Raw genomic sequence first — 25776 nt, forward strand, 5'->3', positions numbered from 1 at the left:
TTTAGATTGAACCTGAGGTGACATGTTGTAATTGGATCTGTCTTTCAGCTATAACCATGTGGGACCTCAGGAGGTTAGCAAAAGCTGCAGCATGCACGCAATAGCGGCCAAAAGTATGTGGACACCTCAAACACAAGTGTTTTTTTTTGAATCAATTGTATAACAGCATTCACTCTTACAGTTCTCCAAGAGATTGTGGAGCATGGTAGCAGGGATTTGTTTCCATTTAGTCCACAAGAGTCCACACTCCAGTTTATTCCAAAGGTGCTGAGTGGGGTTGTACGTTTACCCACAGGGTTAACAAATACATTGATAAACACTTCTGCTGCAACTATGAGGCCTGATCCAAATCATCATAACATATCATCCATTAATAACCCAATAGGAGTGTCCATATTCTTTTGCCCCTATAGCGTATACTGAGTTTATCAGTTTAGCACAGTCAGAGCACAGCAGCACCTGTAGAAATCTGCTGCCTTCACTTGCCGTCAGAAAAAACAGAAATTAAAACAGGGAAGCGTTCAAACAATATGTCAGTGTTACGTAACACTGGGTGAGTTTTAGTCGTTCTTGTTTTCCTTCTTAGTTGTGAGGTGCCCCAGTAAGCCATTAAAAATAAATTTCATTTTTTAAAACAGGAAATCTAAATCACATAAAAGTCGTAAATAATACTGCTAATTATCTTGGAAATCGGAGCTATGTGAGAGGTACTTGAACGCAGCACAAAGGTCGGCTGTGTAAGCTGTTGTCTGCAGGAGTTTGTGCGACCACCAGTTCCCATCCAGACTCCCAATATTTCAATCGTTACACTGACTGAAAACAGAAATCAATCAAAAGAAAAGATAATTAGTTTACATAATCTTCTGTGTTTTTCTTAAACCGATCTCCTGGCCGGTAATAGCCGAAGCTCCAGTGGCGCAATCGGTTAGCGCGCGGTACTTATATGACAGTATTCAGCAAAGCAATGCCGAGGTTGTGAGTTCGAGCCTCACCTGGAGCAGAGTTTTTAGATGAACCCTTACCTGGTGACTGACAGGTAAATCCTCACGAGCCGAAAGAAAGGCGAGCTCGTGTGTTGCGCTGCTACGACGTCACACAGTAATCCCCTCCGCAACGGATGTGATATACTCAGGTACAATTCTAAAAATACACATCAAGCAAACTGGCTTCTTCTTCTTACTTCCTGTAATCACCTGTTTTTGTCATTAATAAACTGAGGGTTTGTGCATAATTTGTTTTACAACATTAAACCGTGATTGTGTCAATGAGAGAGATGGGTTTTAGGACTCTAATTCTAAAATATCCAGTGAAACACAAGGGGGTTAAATGTCATTGTTGAGCAAATTCTTTTGTCTTTTCTGGAGTATGCTATAGAGAGACATTTTTCATTGCAAACACAGATCAAAATATATTGGAATGATGTTGAATATTTCATGAGGAGAAACACTGGCCTTTGGTTTTGCATATACAGAGATATATATACTTCCTTTATTTTGTTCTTTTTGTACAGTTAATAATAACAGGATCTCTGCACAAACAAAAGGCAAGGCAAGGTGACTTTATTTTTGTAGGTCTTTTTAAATACAAGGTGATTTACAAGTGCTTAATGTTTAAAAATGCATGAATGTGATATTTGCTGTCATATATTAATTCTTACTGTTTTTTATTTTAACTGTTGCTGTTATTCTGTTTTAACTAATTATTTTTACTTCCTTCCTTGTTTTAAATTTATCACCATTTTTACTGTTGTGAGTTGTCTGCGCTCTGCCTTATTTTGCAACTTACTTTGACTTTATTAAATTCATTTTCGGAAATGTTTTATTTTTTATTTTAATGTTTAAAAAAATGGCAATTTAAACTTTGTCAGTTGACAACTTTAACCCCCCCTTCCTCCTTCCTTTGTTGTTTAGCAGCGCCCACTGTCTGTCACTGGGTGGAACAATCCCTCTGTTGTAAGACCAGATTTTCGCCACTAGAGGGCGGTATGACTACACCAAACATGCATTTGCAACTTCCTCCAGAGAATTTTTGACAGGTGATGGCTGTGGGGCAGTTTCTAACTAGTCTCTGGTCACTCTTATCATCATTTATATTTAGAAATCAGTTTCACAACATTTTAAATGTAGCTATTCAGAGAAACTTCATCATATACACATAATTAAACTGCCTGCACAAACTGCTCAGTTTCCTCACTGTATCTTAACACCTGTGTCACTGAAGACCCTAAATGTCATTTTAATCCTTTTCAAATGTGATTTATTTTGCTGTTCATGACTGTTACATGCTGTATGTGTCTGTATCCTTGTACATGTGTGTGTGTTTTGTGTGAGCATTTGTGTGCAGGTCGGTCACTCCTAAGCCCTGTAAAGCTGGGAATGAACAAGCAGAAGATTGCAGTAATGATGTGACCCAGATGTCCCGGGTGCAGATCTCCAGGCTGAAAATGAGAGTGCAGATCAGGGCCTTGTCCCCCCGTCAACGCCCCCATCCCTCCCTCCCTCCCTCCATCCGGCCACAGACACAATCACAGAGTATTTAGCAGCAGGGAATATGTGCGTATGTCACTTGAGAGGGAATGTTGTAGTGTGTGTGTGTGTGTGTGTGTGTGTGTGTTTAAGCTCATCCAGATCCATGTAAACATGAGGGATCAGATTTTGGAGCGTGTGCCACTTGTTCTTGGTGCTCCGGATTAGATGTAACAGTTTTTTAATTTACTCTCCTCAGCTGCCTCCATAAGACGCTAAAGCCTAACTTCACTGCACCAGAGGACACCCCCCCACCCCCCACCCCCAACTCCCACCCCCCACCCCCCTCTTTACCCATCCCTTGAGGTGACCAGGTGGCTGAACAATCACACACACCACCCTGACAGTAGGGCTCAGCGGGCCACTTTCCTCAATGAGAAGCTCGGCGCAGGCATCTGTATGTGTGGAAACGTGTGTGTGTGTGTGTGTGTGTGTGTGTGTGTGAGGGATTGAGGGGAGAGGGGACAAAAGACAGGGAGTTTAATATTTGGGATAAGCTGTGATTGAACATCCTGAGATCAGAGCAGAATGATCAAATTCTGCCAGTGATAATCCCTCATCTTGGAAAATTAAATACCGCTCTGCTGCCGCTCTTGTGCTCACTCACACTCTACATCCTTCTGTAACATCCTCACACACACACACACACACACACACACACACACACACACACACACTAGTATTTAAACAGCGTCTTAATCTGACCTGTGTCTCATAACCCTGCTTGGTTCCTTGGGGAGATGTTCTGTTATCTGATGAGTTTTTCATTAATAAGACACAAGTCTAATCCTGAGGGAAAAACACAAAATGACAACGGATAAGCCCTGCTTTCCCCATCCTGCCATCACACACACACACACACGTGGATTCACTGATACACTATCTAACTAAACATCTTCATACATGCACTTATACTATACTTTATGCTTTAATCTCCCCCACCCGAGGTCTATTCACTCCAGCCTACATTTTATTTCTTTGCATGTCTTTGTCATACAAATCTTTCTTTATAATCTGATAGACCAAGAATTGTTCCAAGCTTCTCAAAAACCAGCCAACATTGAAGTCCTCGTATTTAATTTTCATGTGCATAATCTCTTTACCACATTTTTTTGTTTAAAGAAGCCCTTATACTACACAGTAAAGGCACCACTATACTTGATTAAAATTAGGGGGGCTGCATTTGACAGACAAATTGAAACCATCCTAATTTACTCACTTACCTCTTTTAGATACACTCAAGTGACAGAGGAGCCAGGGTCTGAGCTTCTCTCTCACGAGTTTTTCAGGAATGTTATCTCTATGTTTAAATGATAACGTGTCTCCCCCCTTAGCTTTTCATCCTGCCTTTGAATGTGAAGGTCTCAGTGTGCTCCAAACACACCTGCTTTATTGTATTAAAAGGCTAAAGTGCCAATACTTGTTCTGAGAGGCCACATTTGAAGGTGAGGTGAAAAAGATTGTCATTGTAGCTTCCTCCTGGCAGCATCACACTGCCTCCCCGATCTTTCTCTATGAGAGCTGTGTCTTCTGTGCAGCACTGTTGTCTCAATGCAGTGACTCATACAGATGGAGACAGGCACTCCTCTGAGATATGGTGCTGTATTCAATTGTGCAGTACAGTTTTGTGAAGAATGAACAATGAGAGCTGAGGACAAAGGTTAAACCCTGCCTTACTTTCAGATCTCCAAACACCTGGGGCTGGTTTTGCTATGAGACATTTTGACAATGTGTTGGATCAAACTAATCATCAGACCTAGACATCTAAATCATCTGTTGCACCAAACTGTCTAGTTCTTACAGGACTAATTTGAATTTTGGGTAAATTAAGACTTAATAATCATTAAACAACAAAACATGGCTGACCGAGCAACTGTGTCAAACAGCTCAGGTCCATTCATGGCTGTACTCTAACAATTTTTGAAGTTGCTGTTCTCAGTGAGAGTCGTGTCTCTCACTGTGAGACAAGGCAGAGCTCATGTACAACATGTTACTTATTACTCATGTCATGTGAGGAACCACCTGACCTACTGCTGATCTTTGACCTATTTTGGAGTTTTACATCTTTCATTTTCATGAAAACGTCTGTATTGAAAGTCTGCTGTATCAGGCCAAGGAAGAAAATAAAGGAGAACTCATTTTATTGTATTTATGAATGACTGTGTCCCGACTGCAACATGAAGATCACAGAGTTTTGTTCCTGGCAGTCCCGATGAGCAGTTGACCTCCTGTTAACCCCCAGTTCCCCCCACTCTCTGTTCAAGTGCAGTGTGCAGTTTTTTAATAATTCTCTGGCACTGGGGGAAGTTCCTCACCGTTTTCATGTGACCTTGGGCACAACATTAGTTTGTGTTTATTGCACATATGTTTTGTAAGCTTGATTAAACTTCAAGTTCCCATTTGCTCTATTGGCTTTCCACCTGACTAGATTCTGCATTGAACTGAGTGCTTGAGTTCCTTTTGAAACAGGATCCAACAGCAGCACAGTAAATGTATCTGAATCCTTTGGCAGTTAGTATAGAAGAGAGTGGGAGTAATAATTGCCATCTCCAGTCTCATTCCTATAGGTGCAAGCTGTGAAGAGATAACTGTGTAATTTCTTTTGATGTATGCAGGAAATAAGACCATGTGCTGTACAATAATGCAGTGGTCAATGTCCAAGTGTCAGATTGTCTCAGACAAGGTGTAACTGCATGCTGAAGACAAGATAAGGAGTAAAAACATTATATAATAAAGACAACATTTTTGTACAGTATAGTCAAGAGAGCAGCAAGTGATTATGTTTCAAGTCATTAACCCATCAATCAAAGTGCAGGTCAAAGAGGGTTAGAGATGCATATTTTTAGATGTTATCTAGTTTTTAGATTTGACTCATAAACAAGATTGAATATGTGATACAATCAATAACATATAGGCTACACCTAAAAAGTTGGCAGTTATCACCAAACATGATTTTAAAGTTCAAGCAAGGGCACAATTAATTGAACATTTTAAAATCTTTATTATTTGCCACCCAGTAGCTTGTACATAATAGTTCTATGTTTACTTTTATTCATCTTAATTCAGCTTGTTTTTTATGAGTGGCAATGTTGTTGCTTCTGTGTATTGTGTAAGCGCATTAAGAGCCTCCAGAAACCGGAGTCAAATTCACAAACATACTTTGTGAATAAAGCTTATCCTGAGTCTGCTAGAGACGCCCACTGGAACCCCTTTTAGCAGCCCTGCTGTACTCGAATTGGGTTGCGCTTGTTATTTACTCCAGGGCACTCGGGTCGTTTGTGGCAACTTCCAAGGAGACTGAGGACAATGATATATATCGCACTCAACTGTGCCAACACTGGTTTAAGTTATATTTTAGGTCTTGACCGTCATGTTAGGCTCAAAGGACTTCCACCACGGCGTTTAACATTTTTAAATTCAAAACAGACTCCGCCTACGCAGAGTAGGTTCGGCGACTACTAGTAACAGTTATAAGTGTATCCTACAGATACAGCACATCACAGAACTTCGGTTATAGACCAATGAAAATGTAGTTTTGGACAGGGGCAGAGCTAATTGACATAAGAAGTAGCCAATTAGCCGACGTTTCGCCTAGACATTGTAACCAATCAGCGAGCATATGCCAAAAATAACACCTCCTCTTGTTCAGCACCCAAAGTCGAAGGATAGCTCTGGCCTTTCAATGGAAGAAAGTGCTAGATTTGTCAGTGTTGTATAATTTAACCAATTCTCAGTGTCCATATTTGTTTTGGAACGATCGGAATTGTCTTCAGTTAATGTGAGAGACAGAACTGGCGTCAAACATGCGTAAAAATCAACGCTGTCCAAGCAGGGAACCACCGAGAAAGGAATTATCGCCGCTCATCTGAGGCCAATCTCGATTATTTTTGTCAAATAAGGAAACATAACATAGCTAGCCGGCTAACGTTAGCTCAGTACATAGCTAGGTTAACGACATATCTTCACACAAAAGCAGAATCCGGCAGATAATCAAGATTGGATCTACATTCGCACAGCAGCAGGAAAACGTAAGTAGCATGCTAGTATGTGCGCTAACGTCATTAGCTAGAGTTTGACAACCCGGGGAATTGCGCTGGCTCCAGCGACAGCTAACTGTTAAGTTAACATTAGCACGCCAGCTAACGTTAGCTCGTATCAACACACTAGCAAACTAGGCCTTTCCGTGGAGGGACCAGTGTTAAGAGGACTGGAGTTCAGCATGTGGTCAGTGGATTGGTATTTAACACAGAAACGCATTTCTAAAAACAGTCAGTCGATTCATGCAGCATAAACTGTGTTGTGCAATAACGTTAGGGCACAAACAGACCATTGCCAGAATAAGACCTGACCCTTCATCTGAAGTTTCAAAGTAACTCTGCTACCGCCAACGTTAGCGAGCCAGTTCTGAATGAAGCACATTAGAGTAACACCAATGTTAACAGTCAGACGACACGTTGGTATTCAGTACTTAGCCTGGTCCCAAGCGAGCTAATCTAGCATGGTGTAAGCTGCACCAGCTATAACTAGCTAATGACAGCTTAGCGGACTTTGTCATATGAGTGTCAGTGGTTTTCTTGACAATCTCATGATATTTCTAACGATATAATATTATATACAAATAGTTACACAGCCTCTAAGTGCTACAGTTCCCATTAATTTCAGCAAGTAGCCATGTCTCCGTATTAATGTGCAGAGTTAATCGTCAATATGAGTCAAACTGCATGCAGTGCCAGTTGGTTATCTCCCGTGCTCTATGTCGTGTTGTGTATGCAGCGACCATAGAGGGTAATTATAACCGCAAGGGCCCATTTTTACGTCTAGTATCTTTGTTGAAGTCAGTCAGTACACATGAAATGTAGTCTAAGCAGATAACACTTAATGTTAGTCACAAGCTGTTAAGGTCTTTATTAGAAGTCATGTTTCACTGCGGCAACAGCAATGCTCCTCCCAACACTTCACCAATTCTCATGATCTTATTTTTAGCTAAAATATTTCATTTTTACTGATTTACCTATGTATATAACTATTTCAAGCATGATATATTTCTTTGGTGAGGATCAGAAGGTATTGCTTAGCTGGAAAACTTAATTATACATGAAATGAACACTGATAACGAAATATTTTAACTCAAACTTACACAAATGATAAGCCACAATTGTTTTATTTTAAACTTTATGTATTGTTTTGCACGGTACCATTTTGTGTACTGTAGTAGTTGTACAGTTTTAAGCTTGTGCTTCATGCCTTGGTTGATTGATGTCACGGCAAAGTCAGATGCTATGTGTGTTTATTTCTTTGTAATATTGTTTTTTTTAAAATATATTGCATATATTCCAGTTGTCCACAGGCACAGGGCAGGTGTGTAAAGTGTATAGGGTTCGTCATGACCATAAACATGGGCTTGGCTGATAACACCTAGCTTTGCTATAAATATACAGTAGTATACTGTTGGTCTATATGAGTGCAGGTGATCAACCATAATCTAGGGATTATTTTAGAAAAATTTATTGCTAATGTAATGATAAAAATGGCCATTGAATTTGGGTTTGTATCAGCTTTTGTTGATGTATAGTATTATTTTGAAAGCAGCCAACAGCTAGGTGCTTGCTGTTACCGTACGCTCCTGCTATACAAAGTATAAGTGTTAGTGTGAAAATTGTGAGTTATCGGTTTTTTAAGTATCATATGTGACTCAACAACTCAGTCAGTAATCAAACTTCTTAATCATCCCTAGTAGTTTTTACCCAGTATTGCAATAGGAGTGAAGTCATACACCAGGGCTTGTTCCTGGGTTTACTCTGTCCAAACAGGAGTCTCTCCTACAATGTCAAAATGACAAGTTCTGCTCTGATTTTCCTTATTACTGAGCAGACACCCCACCAGCAATGCAAAGAGTACTCCTCCAACCCCATGCTTGTCTCCTGATTCCATGGCAGAGAAAATGTTTGCTGAGATTTTACATTTAAAGTGATGCTCTTGCCTTGTCATGTGAAGAGGGCCATGTGTGTGAGCATACCAAATATTGCTGTCTCCCTTTTATTACTCTTTGTTTAGTTAAGTTTTGGATTATTAATGATCTTAGATCATTAAGCCATTCTAAATTGTTATATTGGGGAGATTTGTCATCTATGCTCGGGCTTGTAAGTAATTCATATTTCATCATCAATTTTGTATTGTGCAGTGTTGAAATTTAGTCTGGCAGCCACGCTGCTCACCTTCTCCAGTATATCAAATTGTGATAAGGTACACAGGTGACCAGTATATGACATCACTAAGTGTTGAGCTGGTGCCCTGCATGCCAGATACGGGAGGAGTTCAACATCTGATTATCTTATCTGAGTCAGCAGTCACTGTGTAAAGACTTAGGAGCAGATGAAACACACTGTCAGTGTGAGATTGAGACAGTCATCAAGCTTGTTTTAGAGTTTGACGGGTTTGAAAAAGGCCTTGGTTGTGTACTGATGGATCTGTAGGCGTCACAAGGTGCTTTTAAAAAATGTTTCTATAGGAGCCCACACTGGTCCTCCATAGTAAGAAAGAATTTGCACTGGTTAGAAAATGTTCTCTGTAACAAGCCTGTTTCAGTTTTCAGTGGAGTAAATCAGTTTAACTGCAGTTAGGTTTGCTTAACCTAGATTATTCACTTAGAGCAAGAAGTACATATCATTAACATGTAGGCAACTGAGTAACATTTACCACGGAGCCAAACAGATGTGTTTTGTGCTTATTTAATTCATGAAATATCCTTGGAATACAAGCTGTTGGGCTCATCCAGAAGCCATTCATTTCAATTCAATTCGGATAAATACCAATTTTGCATAAAGTGCTTCTCAGAATTTATCTTGGGAGTGTGTATTTCTTAATGCTATCATTCAAAGCTACACTTGGACTGTTGGTAGCAAATGCTTCATCTAAATTCAGACATCCAGTGTCACTTTGAACACAGACTGGACAGAAACTGAAGGTCTGCTCATTAAGTCATTTGCACGGTTTGTGTTGACAAGACATCAGCCTGATATCTGCAGACAGCTGTTAGCCAGTGTTAGCTACCTGGCAGGGACAGACTGAATAAAGTAGAATCCACACACTCTTGGCCATGGCCTCACATCTCATAGCCAGAGATAATATCTGTTCGACAAACACAGCCCATGAGCTCACATAATTTTTATGTTACAGTATTTACACTTTTTTTCTTGGTAGTATCTTAAGTACCCTAAGTCACTCATGAGGGAAGGAGATCTTTTTCCACACTGTGTTGGATTGCATCTAGAGCTGCAACTATTAGTCAGTTTATCAGTTAGTTGATATGACCGAAAATGAATCTGCAACACTTTTGATAAATCAAGTAATTATAACAGTTGTTCAGTCAAACAAAAATGGCAACTATTCCTTGTTCCAGCTTCTCTTATATGAACTGTTGCCACTTTTCTGTGTTTTATATCATCTTCAGTTGGATATCTTTTGGTTTTGTCAGGCAAAACAAGACATGAGAAGATGTGAACTTAGAATCTGACATTTTTAATGGCCACTTATCACTTTTTTAGATTAAATGAATGAGCAGTTAATCAAAAAGGTAACAACATACATATTGTTATTGAAAATAATCCTTAGTTGCAGATTGCCTTCATGTGGAACCAACTTGGACTCTCATTAGCTTATATGGTGTTGTTGTGTGGACTGTTGGTTGTTGGTCTCTTTATTGTGCACCTTGATGGTTTTGTCACTGTGAAATGCACTGTGATTCTCGTTGAGTGGTATGATTCAGGAGTTGTATGGCCGACATTGGAAGCACTCTGCAGCACAAAGGGGAGATGAAGAAATGGAAGGTCAATAAAATGTAGAAGTGAAGTGCTGCATGTTGGATCTGTGCACCTTTGCTCTGTGTGTAATAAAAGTAATGTAAAAAGGGAGGAAAGGTGAGTGTTGGAGTATAGTAAAGGTTAAAAATAAGTTGAGTAGGAGCCTTTGATAAGAGTGTTGGCTAACATAAGACAGATTTAAATATGCAAGAACAGATATAATAGGGAAGGTGTGGCTTTACAAGTCATTACTGTTACTCAGGGGACCAATTACACAACATAAGCTGTGTCCCAATTCAGGGTTGCCTGCTTCAGAGTCTGTATTTCAAGACTGAATACGTCATAACCGTTCGACGGGGCTGCCTCATCCCAGAGACTTCTCCAAATGCGGCTGTGAAATATGATCCAGTGTATCCTCTGCAGTCCTCACTCACTATCCCACAATCCACTCTGGCTGGATTTGGCTAATGGTGCATTCAGGTGGCACTTCACTCCCCGAAAATATGAGAAAATATCATGTGACCATGTTGTATTTATCAGGTTTTCCTTAAGGAAGTGATTATTCTTGTAAGCTACCTGGGTAATTTGATAATCACTGGCTTTTGCAGGGAAAATGCTACGGGATCTTAAATTAACCTGGTACATTGTTTGCAAGGATATGTTGAGTTGAAATGTTGAAACAGCTATGTAACTCATGAATAGAACCTCTTTTTGCTGATCTACTGCTTTGTTGGTTGTCTTCAGGGAAACATCTTGGTGATAAATTTTTAACAATTTTGAGCTAACAAGCTGACATGAACTAACTGATTGCTTCATTCATTTGGTCTGCATGAGTCAAGACTGTCTAATCTGGAGCTGAGATGCAAGTTCAGCTACATCATCAGATCCGAGACTCATGAAGAGGTTTAGATCATTGTGTCCATTAAAGTCCATTAACTCTATTTACATTTTTTGCTAGTCTGGTATTCAGACTGAGTGACCATTTGATTACCACTCCATTATTCAGTCGACATGGCCTTGTTGTTTGCCTTTCTCTGTGGATGAAGGACTCAGTTTTACCTTAACAACTCACTAGTGACTGATGTGTCAGCTGCTTTGACATTATAGATGAATTTGGCGATCTGATTTCTGCTGCCTTTACTGTAGTAGTGGAGTGCTGGCAAGGCTGGCTTGGCTAACAGTTGCAAGCAGGCTAATTAACCTGGCTAAGTCTTATCTGCTGATAATGCATGAGAAATGGTTGTGCAAAACTTTTGTTAAGATGTCCTCATCTGGCAGCTTGGTATTGGTGCTCACTTTAGTGCCTCCTGTAAAGGCTCTTATTGGCTCAGTTGTTTATCCAGCTGGGGAAACAGTAATTTCTGAAAGCATCACTAATCCAATTTGTAACCCTCAGCAAAATTTGAGGTGTTAGTGGCAACTCTGAGGTCTGGAAGTTTCTGGAAAAAGCCTGAAATATTTCAATTGTATTACCTAAATAGAAGGTCTTAAACAATCTTTGAGAAGTTACAAACAATTGCCTAAGACACTCTGACTCTCAGACTATCAAGTAATCACCAAGCTGCTGTATCTCCAGTTATCACTTTGACAGGGAAGTTAAACATAAACCTACAATCCCAGTGATTTGCAACATATTGATGTGTACGCTTGGATAGTGCTGGAAGCTGTGTGTTAAACTTGCTTCCAGGAGTCGCAGTAACTGTTTTGTATGAGTACGCCTGCTTTCAGAGTAGCACTCAGGCTCTCTGCAGCATTATGTAATCCCCGACCTTCCACTTCCCTCTTCGTAGCCAGTGGTTTTTGGCAGACATGCGTCTTAGCATCAGGGGGTGTTGGTTTTGACCTGTGGTTATAGCACGCATGACAGCAGTTTTTAGGGGGTTAAGTGGTTGTGAGTTCCTGGTTTCAGTGTGATGTCTCAATGGAGATGTTTTCTGGGCTTTTCCTTGTGTGCACATGCGCGTACATGCGTGTGTGTTCTTGCCAGTGGTGTATTGTAGCGTTGTCAGCCAGAGAAATCTCATAGTATCTGCATGTGTTCTCGCAGTCTGCATGTCTCCTTTCAGGGTCTTGCTGCTGCTGCGACTGCTTTAATGGATGGATGATGCAACTCCCCTTTCCTCTCTCCACCAAGCGGCTGTATGTGTGTCTGTGTCTGTGTGTGTGTGTGTGTGTGTGTGTGTGTCTGTGTCTGTGTCTTTTAGAGCAAGTGAGAGAGAGACAGGGAGAGGGGGATGTCGTTGAATGAAGCTTAGCCTGGATGTTTGCACTGCAGGGTGGGTGGTTGCTAGGCAATGACTGTGTGTTTGTTTTATTTTTAGAGAGAATCACTGCTGGTGAACATAACAGATTTCTCTTTCTCTCACACACACACGTGAACACTTTTACATGCCATACATGAACCTATTGGCTACTTTTGAATCTCAGTAGCTGGTGGTAGAGGTGAGAGCCTGATAGACGTAATTCTGTTGATAAAGTTGTATAGCAGGAAAGCAGTAGAAATGTGAATGGCGTGGCCCACTGCCCCACCCTGGACATGAAATCTAAACCGGCCTGGCGTATTTATAGAGCGCCTTTTTCTCGCACATAGACTATGACACTGCACACATGCGCAGAGTAGACACAAACACACACACATGAAAACCAGCTGTAGTCACTCCATGCATGTACCAGCCTTTTTTGGGCACACGCCTGTCATGCCGTGTGTGCGCTCATGTGGGAGGTAATGTAGAGCGAGAAATCAATATGTTGAAAAAAGACGCGCTCAGGGCGCTTTCAAATTTTATCGCTTTTTATTGATTTCAAAATCTCATGAGTGCTATGATGCCAACCAAGCAATGCGTTCTGTAAGGAGCTCCATGCTGCAGCGATTGCTGACATTTAGGTCAGAATTGATCGGTGTGATGGTAAAATATAGTGCAGGTCAAGAATGTCAGAGACATGGTGTTGAGCATTTGAAAACTGTGGCCAGTGGTAGGGGCAGGAGGTGCAGCTGGTGTGTTCAGGTACATTTGCTGGTAGATTACAAACAAAAACATCAGAAATAAAGACCGAAATGACAAAATTTTGAGTGCCTTTTCATTTAGTAGAATCAGATATAATATAAGTTTACATTTTAGACTTCTTTTTCAGCTATAGCTCCACTTTTGAGGGCCAATACTAATGTGATACAAATGACTTACTATGTACATTTCCCAAACATTTCCACATTGGAGGTCCTTCAAAAGCCACTTCCTCATGTTTAATGGTATTTTCTAGTTGGATTCAATACTCCAAAGCGATTCATCACACTTTTTGCTCATTTCCTTCAACTATCAAAACTTTTGTCCCTTTCAACATTCTGGAAAGGTTTCCCTTCCCTTTTTGACTCTTTGTATTAGGAGGTGACCACCTCCATTAGCTCGTCAGCTTCGTCGCATGCTATTACAAATTGACTGTGTCTGTAAGGGACCAAGGCAGCGTTCAGATTGACTAAAACACAGGGTCGTCTAAAGCCTTGAAATTCATGGGCCATCGCTCAGACTAGACTCATTGGATGTAATTGTCTCACTAGTACCCGAACCAAGACACTTCACCTATTAACAGACCAAGCTGTCTGCCTGCTCGATTGCAGCAATCCCAATAATTAAGCCCATGATTATGATCAGCTCATGGTCAGAGAGAATGTATGGTTTTAAGAATGGACAAGTTTCACTCCCAAGTCAGATTTCAGTCCCAGTTTTGGCAGGTGAAAATTTCATACCCTGTTGATTCAGTAATGATACTCTATTCCCTGTCAGTAAGTTAACTAATAGTATTAGTTACAGTGTGTACAGAGTGAAAGAGGCTCTATGTGCTCAAAGAAGCTTTACACCTGCTGCGTAATCCTCAGCTCTGTGGTTCTTCCTCTGCTATCTTTGTCTTGTTGTCAGGATCTCTGGCTCTCACTATCCATTAAGTAATTAAAAGCACCCCATAATAACAGTATGAAGCAGCCTACTGAACCACTGACACAAAAAGCTGATGATTTACAGAGGAATTTTATAGGACCAATTTTATTATAGACAATGGAGTATTATGTAATCTTCTGATATACTGGAGGTCTTACAAAAAGGAATCAGTTTTGCTGCCCTCACATTTGTCTGAAACATCTAATTATAGACCGATACCAGATTCTGAGGCTGATACCATATCGATACTGGGCAGTTTCAGAATACTATGACGATATAGTGACTGATAGTAACCTTTACTGATAGTAACATAAGCAACAATTTTAGTATGGATCCCTCATTTGTTTTCTGAAAGAATTGTGAGTATGATACTGAGAGGGACAGTTTAAAGTTGAAGACAAATGATCTTATCTGTCCTTGCTGGTGTAATGGCTTCATTTCTATGTTTCCTTCTTCTCTTTCCTTGATGAATCTCCAGCTATAGGCAGCAATGGGTGCATTCCTGGACAAGCCGAAGACGGAGAAGCATAGTGCCCACGGTGAGGGCAATGGGCTGCGTTATGGCCTGAGCTCCATGCAGGGCTGGCGGGTGGAGATGGAGGATGCCCACACAGCTGTGGTGGGTCTCCCCCATGGACTCACCGATTGGTCCTTCTTTGCTGTCTACGATGGCCACGCAGGCTCCCGGGTGGCCAACTACTGCTCCGGTCACCTGCTGGAACACATCTTGTCAGGAGGGGCCGACTTTCGGTTCAGGGCCGGGCTCTGTGGAGGGTGTGAAGGACGGCATCCGCTCGGGCTTCCTGAACATTGATGAGTACATGCGCAGCTTCACTGACCTGCGGCAGGGCCTGGACCGCAGCGGATCAACAGCAGTGTGCGTGTTGCTCAGCCCGACCCACCTCTACTTCATTAACTGCGGCGACTCGCGGGCCGTGCTGAGTCGAGACAGCAAGGTGGGCTTCTCCACCCAGGACCACAAGCCCTGCAACCCCCGCGAAAAGGAGCGCATCCAGAACGCTGGAGGCTCGGTCATGATCCAGAGGGTAAACGGCTCCCTGGCTGTGTCCCGGGCCCTGGGGGACTACGACTACAAATGTGTGGATGGTAAGGGCCCCACGGAGCAGCTAGTGAGCCCCGAGCCCGAGGTTTGTGTGTTGGAGCGAGCGGCCGAAGGAGACGAGTTTGTGGTGCTGGCGTGTGATGGAATCTGGGATGTCATGTCCAACGAGGAGCTGTGTGAGTTTGTCCGCTCACGACTCCTGGTGTGTGACGATCTGGAGAAGGTCTGTAACTCAGTGGTGGACACCTGTCTGCATAAGGTAAGCTTTTCCCTCCCCACATTTTTTCACACATTGAAGGCGAAAGTGTATACATAGTAACCTGCTTTTCAGCATGTCAGCGTGAACATGAAACATTTAACACATTAAATAAATAGTTGAAATCCAATATTAATGGAGTATTGGACAGAGTTACGTTGCAAGTAGTAGTGGAGGATTTGAGAGATGAGAGGGTTCAAGCCGGTTTTTAACAATATCCTAATGAATGTGTAAAGTAAATCTTGACTTATGCGTTCAGAAATTTTCTTTATTCATGCATGTGTTTGAGTATTAATGAAGACACTTGATAAGGACACCCCTTTGCCTGGTTGTCCTGGTTTGTCCTGGTTATCCTTTTTATGTCTTTGCTTTGACTAAGTTTGTGATAAAGTGGCTGGTAAACAGGGGTTACTATTGTTTGCATCAGTTCTACATCCCCCCCTCTAATTCTGGGGGAAAATAAATTTCAACAAAAAAGTTGCATATATATCTCTCTGTTTTTCACAGAATATACTAAAGTAAATGATGGATAATTACATCACAATGTAAGAAAAATGATCTAATGTTATAGAACTTAACATCTCACAGTGGGAGATCAGATAAATCAGATGGTAAATAATGCATTACTGCTTTCAAATCAGTCCCTGTCCATTGGCTTTTTCTGCTATCGATCCTAGATGAAGCAAGAATCACTCTTCGCCTTAGCTGAACTCATCCAGTCCACACCTTCGACTTTTGCCTGCTGTGTATTACTTATTTTTTTGTCTATTAAGTACTCCACCAACCAACAAGTGCACAGCAGCCTGGTTATTTTAACCTCACTGGATGGATTATCTCAAGTAACAGCCACACGCTGTCATAAATCTCCTCTACTGCCTCTGCCTTTTCTGATGTATGTGACACTGAACACTTACAGAAAGTTACTCTGACCACACTGACTTTTACAAGCTAATGACAAGGTGACTGTCCACTGGATAAGGCCAAGAGCTCTTTCTTGGCTGTAGTTAACTGTGTATCCTATAAATGCCAACTAATATGCTGTCTAATGTTTAGCCAGTGGCTTCCAGCCAGAGGTTGAGTTATTCAGTTTCTATAATACACATACTGCAAGAGAGAAAGCTCAATAAAGGTGGTAGGAGGTTTATAATAAGAGATTTTTAAGCTGTAAGGATTAATTGATCAACAGAGAAGCAGTTGGCAAGTGTTCGAGTAATCGATTAATTACCTTTTTTTAATTACACTGTGATACTGTTACAGTACTACTATTGTACTGAGTCAAGCTTCTCCACTCTAAGAATTTGCTGCTTCTCTTTGTGTTACATAATTTTGAGTTAACTTTTTTGCACTGCTGGCTCAAGGAAAATGTGATGGGGCATTTCTGCGGTCTAATACCCCAAACTATCAATCCATAAATGAATTGACAATGTACAGTCATGAGTTGAAACCCTAAAAGATTAAAAAGATGCAACAGTTGTAAAAGATTAAGTTGGGAATATCTTCCAGCAAGTTGATGTATAAAAGATGAAAGTGTATGACAGCAACACGTTGAAAGGTTTATTACTGCCACTTGTTTTTCTGTACTGGAGAAAACGAAGTGTATGACATTTGAGAACATGCACATGTTAGCTTGTCTTCTGTCTTGAAGTCACTTTTCGATTTATATATATATGTGTGTGTGTGTGTGTGTGTGTGTGTATAAAGAACTGTGTCCCGTGGCAGTTTTCTTTTGAGCAAACACAAGTTAAATTTACATTGTTATTGTTATTAACCAGAATGATTGAGTGTGTTTTAAGGTCTAACAAATATGTTGAATATCTTTCCTTTCTCATTAAACGTTAGCAAAGCTGGTTTTGAGACGTGCATTGTTTTACCAGCCAAATGTAGATTAACAGAATATTAAACCTTTGGCAAAACTGTATTGCATCACCCATGTGTGTGAACATTGTGAGGCACAATAATTGAAATGCACAGAGCTACTACACACCAGAAACTACAGAGTTAAGTTTAGCTAATGTCAACGTCATCTAACGTGTTAAAAACGATGCTAACATTGTCAAAAACGACATTCTGACAAACTCAAAATCTACGGTAACCTGCCCGCAACTATCACTCACTGTTGACACCATCTGTAGTCCTGCTCACTGGAAAACTTTGACTATGAAAAGCCGTTACAGGAATTGTTGAACCATTATGACTGCTAGGTTTTCAGTGATTTTTAAGGTTGTAATACAGTCAGAGTCATATTTGTGTTGTTTAGTAAATGATTTCCCTGTACAATAAACAGTTACAGAATATATCTTATGTACTACATGCATTTCATTTTATCTTTCTCTGCCTGTCTTGATTCCACAGGGGAGCAGGGACAATATGAGTGTGGTGTTGGTGTGTTTACCTGGAGCTCCCAAGATCTCAGAGGAGGCTGTGAAGAAAGAAGAGGAGTTGGATAAATACCTGGAGACCCGTGTTGAGGGTCAGCACAATTGACACATGTACACACACACACACACACATAATAGACTGGCGGTATGCATTTATCATGGTGTTCAATAGAGCACAGCTACATTAATCTAAAATTATATATATAAGATTGTTTTTGCAGCAACACCAATCATAGTAACCATAACATCTGATATTGTGCATGTGAAACTTGGGGTGGAACTATGTTAGATACTGTTGAATCTGCAGTCTTTTGATGCCTTTTTCAAAAATGATTTTTTAAAAAGGTTAAGTGAAACAAGTGGCCACATACTGTGCTTGGTTTCTGTGTACATAACCAGGACAAAATAAACATTCTTTAGGGTAGTGTAAATATTTGAAATCAGTCTGCTACACAGTCAGTGGTGCTGCAAGCAGTGGTCTATCTGATTTTTCTACTACTATGAGTGATTTCTCACCCTCTGTAGAGAAAAGTGGTGCTTTATAATATACTTATAACCTTGTGCACAACATAACCTCTCACAAACCCCTTGTCCTCTTTGTGTTTGCATGCAGAGCTGCTGGGAAACTGCGGGGAGGCGGGAGTCCCTGACCTGGTGTCTGTCCTGAGGAGCATTGCCACAGAGAACATCCCCAACCTCCCACCTGGTGGTGGCCTGGCCAGCAAGTAAATACACAACTAGGAACAACATTGAATTGCATGTCATACACTTGAAACATACTGTTAAATAGAATCAGACTTCAATAGCTGATACATTTTTTTCTTATGGTTTAGAAACTTGATGTCACATTCTGATGAACACACAAATCGTGGTTTCATGTACTACATAGACGGTGCTTATATGATTATTTTTTAAGTTGATAGCAGATAAATGCGCTGCTACACTCACAGTGCAGACAATTAGATGATTGAATGGAGTGGTAGCTCAACAAAAAACTGATTCATTATTTAAGTTGCTTTTTAAGCAAAAACCACCAGACGGTCTGGTTACAGCTTATCAAATGTGAGAATGTCCTGCTTATTGTTGTCTTAAATGATATCAATCTGAATATCTTTGGGTCTGGGTACTCTCGGTCAGACTAGAAAAAGCGATTTCAAGACATCACCTTGGACTCTTTCCGATGTTTTATAGATGATTATACAATAAAATTATCAGTAAATTAAAAGATAATATTGTAGTTATAATTGGTAGTTGCAACATATGTTGCACACACAGTTGCATACATTCTAACGTGGTTCCAGTGTTGCCAGATTGGACTGAGAAAAAGTGGCGTGGATCAGAGCCTTTATAAAAGTAACCCTATTTCTAATGTTAATTTAGATAAGGGTTACGAAAAGCCTTTTATATAATTTTACATTAAATGTTAAAAGTTTTAACATATATCAACAGTTTTCTTTTATCACAGAGCTAAGACAGAATAATATTTGGAAGACTAAAAAACAAAAAAGCTTCATCTTAGTTGTGATAATCTGAAATGACATTTGATTTTGAAAGCCATCAGTTATCAGTCAGTTCATGTCCAGCTGAGCCCACTGAACTCAGTGCCCTGTCAATCTCAATCATTTTACTTGGAGGGGAGGAGGGGTTGATTTATTGAGACGTAGCCTCACTTTTCGCTGGTGGACAGTATCTCAAACAATTTTTACCCTCTCCAATAAGAAGTGGAAAACAGCTCAAACACATGAACACTGAAAAACTTAAAAACATGCAGGCACCACTCAACAAAACACTCTAATGTACATGTGAATCGAGAGATTCTGTAGTCTCTTTATGCATGAATAGCGGATACTCAAGTATTGACTCAGTTGCTTTCTTGGTTCCATTATAATCTCAATCAATATGCATTTACAGAGAATGAACATTGCCTGTTTATATTAAATCGGGAGTTATTCCCTTCTCTAAGCAGCAACCTGTGTGTCTCTCTGTGTGTTTGCAGACGCAGTGTGATCGAAGCAGTGTACAACAAGCTGAACCCTCACAGAGAAGAGGAAGGGGTGAGTTGATCTCTCTCTAAACTCCCCTCACCTCTTCTACCTTTCACCCTGCCCCCTTAACATGACCTCATAAACACACACCAGCCCAGTCAGGGACACTCTTTTGTGTGTGAGTGTGTATATCTTAGAGTGAGAGAAAATGAATGTGGTGAAAGTGTGATAGAGGGTGGAAGACAGACTGAACAGAATAGCCTCAGCAAGCTTAGTGAAACTTGGTTCACTACATTCCATGTTGAAAAGCACTAAAGGACTGTGCGGTCAGTTTCAATTTTCTGTTTGTCATTGAAACAGAATATATAACAAGACCTTGAAGACCTATTGAACTCCTCAGCAATGAACCCTTTAAAGAAGTAGTCTCATAGTACTTACTGCTTCACAAACTTGGATTGAAAACATCTGACTGTGATGATTGGAGGCAGTGTAAATCAGTTGAATAAATAAAATATTCCAACATTTGTGTACCATTTACACAGTTTTCAAAAGAGAATATTAAATATACAGCTCTTAATGGTGATACACTTTGAATAGCTGCAGCTCACAGAGTCAGAAACAGCAAATTAACTTCTGTGATAGACAGTGTCATTGACAGTGCAGCCAAATGAGACACTTTGATACCTTAAATATGTGCATAAGTACAAGCACTGGCATGAGAAACACAAAAAAAAGACATGCTGGCAACTACTGTTATTACGGACATGTTTGATAAGCCTTTGTTCACTGTTTTTTTTTTTTTTTTTTTGTAAGTTTATTGATTGACCCACACCAAGCAGCTAATAATATCCTTAAAAAGTCATTTACCTTTACTTATTTCTTATTTTCAGTCTTATATTTGTTTTTTCTTTTAATTCAGTCTAAACACTGGCACACTGAATTTAATTATAAGACATGGGACGAGTTCCAGTGTTATATAAAATGCTTAAAATAGAAGTAGAAGAAATAGTAAATAAAAATAACATGATTCCACATCTTAAAGAAATAGTTGTGAAGGCCACAAGGCTACAGATGTCATTATTCTGAAGAACGACTACCAGTGATGGTGGAGTTTTGTGTGTGTGTGTGTGTGCGTGTGGTGTGCGTGTGTGCGTGGTGTGCGTGCGTGCGTGCGTGCGTGCACAACAGCACATGAGTGTATTTGTTATATTACTGTCAGTGGAGTCTTGACTTGCAGGCTCTTTGCACTGGGCTGTGTGGGTGCTGACCAACCCCCTCCTTTCTGTTACACCATACAGCGAATATCACAAAGGGTTGTTGGTCACAGGGTCAGAGGTAGCGCTTGCATGGGCCTGTCCAACTGCCGCAAGAATGTCCCTGACATTGTCACGCTAGTGTGTGGTAGATATTTGTGTGACAACGATGTGAGTACTGTGCCGCTGCTTGTTAGATGTATGTGTGTGTTTGTGTGTGTTTGACCATGGAGCGTGCCTGCAGAGTCTGACCCCTGGCGTGTCACCTCAGGCCTGTGCGGGGGGAGAGGAGGAGAGTGAGGAGGGAGGTGGCAGTACGGCGGCTCATCTGCTGGAGGCTCTGCGGCAGTTCCGCCTCCACCACCGGGGGCAGTACCGCGCGGTGCTGGAGGAGTCCCTGGCCGCCTACCACGTGCGAGGGGAGAGCGCTGCCGAGGGAGCCGGGGAGAGCAGGAGGACCTCTGACGGCGACCGCGACAGTGACGACGACATCCAGGAGCAGCCTGCCTCCCCTCCCTCTCCCCCCTCGCCCCCGCCCTCACCTGCCACTGCAGAGCCGGAGGCCAGCCAAGATGCGCCTGCCCCTGTGTCCGATTCCTCCTCTGACTGAGCACCCCACCCGCATAACCCACCCACCCACCTATCTGTCCAACTCCAAAGCTCTAATCAGATCTGCTATGGCCTCTCCTCCTCTTTCCTTCATCACAGAACTTGAATGGACACATCGGCCGTTTCCGGCTCTCTCATTGTCTGCAACCCCAGCTGCTATTGCCATTCATGAATATTTTAGTAATTCTTTGGAAATAAAAATGGCCCCTCTGTCTATTCAAGTTCTGTCTCCGAGCCACATGAATACCATCTACCTAATGAGGACTGTTTCTTTTTCTGATTTGTGTCCCCTGTCCTCTGACCACCTTGGCTTGGATTCTCCAAACTTTCCCCAGCCACTTTTACTACTTAACCACACAGACTCATGTTTACAACAGCAAAGAATGAAAACAAATTATAATCAATTGCAAAAGTGGCTGATGAAGCAAATAAAATGAACATTGCACTCCATGACCCACATTTACCAGTGTTGGCTTCTGGCTGATATCCCTGAATCCCCAGCCCCCCTCAGCCTCGCCCCCACTCCTGCTTACAGTGGACGAACTGACCAAGAAAAGGAGAGGAGACACTCTGAACTGCAGCTGTGTCTCCAGGCCTTTAACTCCATCTACAGACTCAGAACACACTCTTTTGTGCATATGTATGTATGTATGTGTGTGTATGTGTGTCTGCATGAGTCTGAGAGACCAATCATCACTACATAACCTTGTGATTTTGGTAGTTGATGACACTCGAGTGTTAGCCCATTTATCAGCATGTTCAGCGATGTTGGGTTTGTTCAAATCACTGGGCAGTTTAACCACAGAGGGATGCTTGTGTGGGTGGGTTCGTGGGTGTAGTTAAAGCGACAGTTTTCATTTAAATCATTCTCTCACCACATATCCCTAATTTCACATCACCACTGTTAAAACACTGCCTCACTATCACACACAGAGGGTAAAATGTGTTTCTGTCAGGTGTTATTCAGGTGAACAAAGACATGTCAGTAACACTCAGGGAAGCAGAACATGTTGTGGTACCAGGCAACCAAAGTGGTCATAAAATTAACAGTTTAAATGCAAATAAACTAAAAGTCTGCACTGAGGCTAGTGACCCTCTAAGGCTGTAATATTCATTGCACACGAGAAAAAAAATTTGAACTTCACAAGTGAGGAAATGGTGTTGCCAGGTTAAAGTTCATTCAATCAAAAGGCTTTGTACAGTTTGTCAGCAGCTCACATCACAGCTTTTGTCGGCGTGGGAGACAGACCTGGATGTTTTCCATAGAAAGGCTCAGGGGAGTGGCTGTGTACTGCTTTTTCATGGAGATTACAGTGAGGAAACACTTGCGATATAGCATAAATCTTACTTTTGTGCTGCTTGGCAAAATTTATTTTTCAAGCGTGGAATGAGCTCAGTGTTGCCCCTTCTGGCCAATGAAAAAAAAAAAAAACACAATCTCTCCAACTAACACACACTTCTAGGTCCTTTTTTAAGATGCTATTAGACATGTTACCAGCTGAATTAGCTGAACTGCTGTCAGTACTGGTTACATGCAACTGTTAGCGTTCACCTCAAAACACAGCTAACCCTAAGTGCAGCCATTCTGACAAAGCACAGCTGTGACAGATGAAGGTTAAGCTCAGTCAAACTGTGTAGAACTGTACCTGACAGGTTTGAGATAAAAAGATCTCTGTAAACAATTAACTTGCTTACTTTAGATAACAGTATGACCTTTGACCTGACGACACCCTCAAGCTAACACATTGTTTGTCAAACATACGTACAGTTGGCATGTAAGCACACATGCTAAATGTTAAATGTTAACATGCTGACATTTAGTATTTAACTTGTTAGCACGCTAACATCCAGTATGCAATGTTTATCCTGTTGGCTTGCTAATATGATAACATTTATCATGTTAACCTGCTAGCATGCTATGTCATCATTCATGTGTATTCTGGGCATGCTGTTATAAATTTTAAAACGTATCAATCCATCCAACAATAGTTTAACACACTGCACCTCTTGACCAATATTTCATACCTAAAATCACACTGCTACAGTAGCATGGCTGAGTATATCCAGTCCAGGCCTTAAACGCCTGATTTATTTAGCACCTGTACAATCAATTACACATGGACATATTGAATGTGTTTAATGTGAGATGGTTGTGTATCTGTATTCAGTTCAAAGTATAGCTGAAGTATTAATGTACCTGTTTTATATAAATTTCCCACAACTCATACTGCCAGATACTGGTATTAGCTGTGGCTTTATGAGTTCCACAGCTTGACTAAAGCCCGCATACAGCACATTTTACTCCTCGCAGTTTATGACATCGTTCAAAATGACACAATCTCAAACTCCTACCTCATTATGGAAGTTTGACTCAAACAGACTGCTGATGCTACAGTGTTTATTCTTCCTCTTTGAAAGCAGGTAGAGAGAGTCTATATAATGCCCTGTACCCAATGACTCTGGTAATGCATGTACTGCACTTATCTTTTACAGTATCTAAGGCACTTAACTATTGGAGGGGAGGTTATGCTAAACACTGTGTGTGTGGTGTGTGCGCGTGTGAGTGTGTATATGCGTGTTTGTGTATGTCTGAGATGCATTTGTATGGGTTTACGTGGGCTAAATCAGTCCCACACAATTAAAAATTACAAATGAACAAATAAAAATGATTTGAGGTATAATGCTACGATTTTTGTGTCAAGTGTGTGAAGAATATATCTCAGTATAAACTGGCTGAACAGCTGTGTTTCCTCTCTCTCCTATTGTCCCGTACCAAATGAGTCACCTTGCAAATGTGGAAACCAGGATTGTGATGATGGATTCAAAAAGTTGGAAAAGTCATATTTCTCCATTCAGAAATGAGTTGTATGTCACATAAAGTGACATACAACTCATTTCAACTCAAAAACCCCTGACGGAGCCCAAGATGATACAGTGGCATTTTATACAAGACCATCACCTGAAACTTTCAGAGGCATTTTTCAGTGTCCTTAGACTATTTTGATGTGTTGTATGTGTGTCTGTGTAGGCTGTGATGTTTTCAGGGAACAGCTGAAGCAGAAAATAAGTCCTTACTTTCCTCACCCTCCTCTGTTAGCTTTTAGCTTTACCCTAGACTTGTAATTTCACGTCAAGGCGGTTTGAAGACATATTAATCTGTCGTCTCCTTTAAAACAATGGCAGCTCTCAGGTTTGAAATGCGTCAGACAAAATAAAACACCTGCCATTGCGTTGCTTGAGCTTGGGATGCGACGAGCGTCAGGGAAGCTGCGTAGACTTATAGGGACTCCATTCTCTTCATTTCTCCCCTGTTTTTCAGCCTGACAGTTGGCCTCGTGATTCTCCGCAAGGTGAGTCATCAGAGGTCTGGGTTCTGGTTGTGTTGACGCACAGGCTGGGCAGGGGAATCTTACTTGTCTTTCACCACTATCCATTCATTGTGAATAGATAAAAAGAGGGCAGCGAGGTTCAACATTTGCTGTTATTAAGGCAAATGGAGCTGTATCTTAACTACTGTGTGCAGCGGAAGACGCAGCAACAACAACAACAACAAAAAAAAGCTAACACACACCTCTTCATTTCTTCTCCTTTTTACTCACCCAGAGTGCCGGTGAGCTGGAGGACCCCTGGTAGCCGTGGCAATGACCCCTGTCTCCTCCCGGTGACCGGTGCCATCCACCCCCCAGAGGAGGAGTGTCTCTCCATTGCGCCATGTCTTTCTCCACTAAAAAAAACAAAAAAAACAAAAAAAAAAAAACAAAAATAAGAGGACATGTGGTGTGTGTTGGAGTGCGTGAGTGTGCGTAAGTTGGTTGTGCATGTGTGTGTGTTTGCAGCAGTGGGACAAAGACGACAAACGACGACAACTACACACACACGCATATACTGCTTTAAACCTGGAGGAAAAACAGAATCACTTTTCAGACATGTCAAGATTTTATGAACTGAAGCATTGTGATGGTAGAGATGATTTTTACCA

At 41.2% G+C, this 25776-nt stretch overlaps 1 protein-coding gene and 1 non-coding gene across 2 annotated transcripts; both read left to right on the forward strand.

The window, feature by feature from the left end:
- Positions 1-906: 906 nt before the first annotated feature.
- On the forward strand, positions 907-1000 carry trnai-uau (transfer RNA isoleucine (anticodon UAU)). The gene is made up of 2 exons: positions 907-944; positions 965-1000. It is a non-coding gene; the product is annotated as a tRNA-Ile (tRNA).
- Positions 1001-6146: 5146 nt separating this feature from the next.
- Positions 6147-24483, forward strand: ppm1bb (protein phosphatase, Mg2+/Mn2+ dependent, 1Bb). The gene is given in 7 exon segments (XM_018675456.2): positions 6147-6553; positions 14732-15003; positions 15005-15575; positions 17925-18042; positions 18564-18675; positions 19947-20004; positions 21460-24483. Coding segments are annotated over 6 exon segments (1458 nt in total). The 5' UTR covers positions 6147-6553; positions 14732-14743; the 3' UTR covers positions 21799-24483.
- Positions 24484-25776: the final 1293 nt, after the last annotated feature.

This window comes from Lates calcarifer, linkage group LG23, assembly GCF_001640805.2.
Source record: "Lates calcarifer isolate ASB-BC8 linkage group LG23, TLL_Latcal_v3, whole genome shotgun sequence".
Lineage (NCBI taxonomy): Eukaryota > Metazoa > Chordata > Actinopteri > Centropomidae > Lates > Lates calcarifer.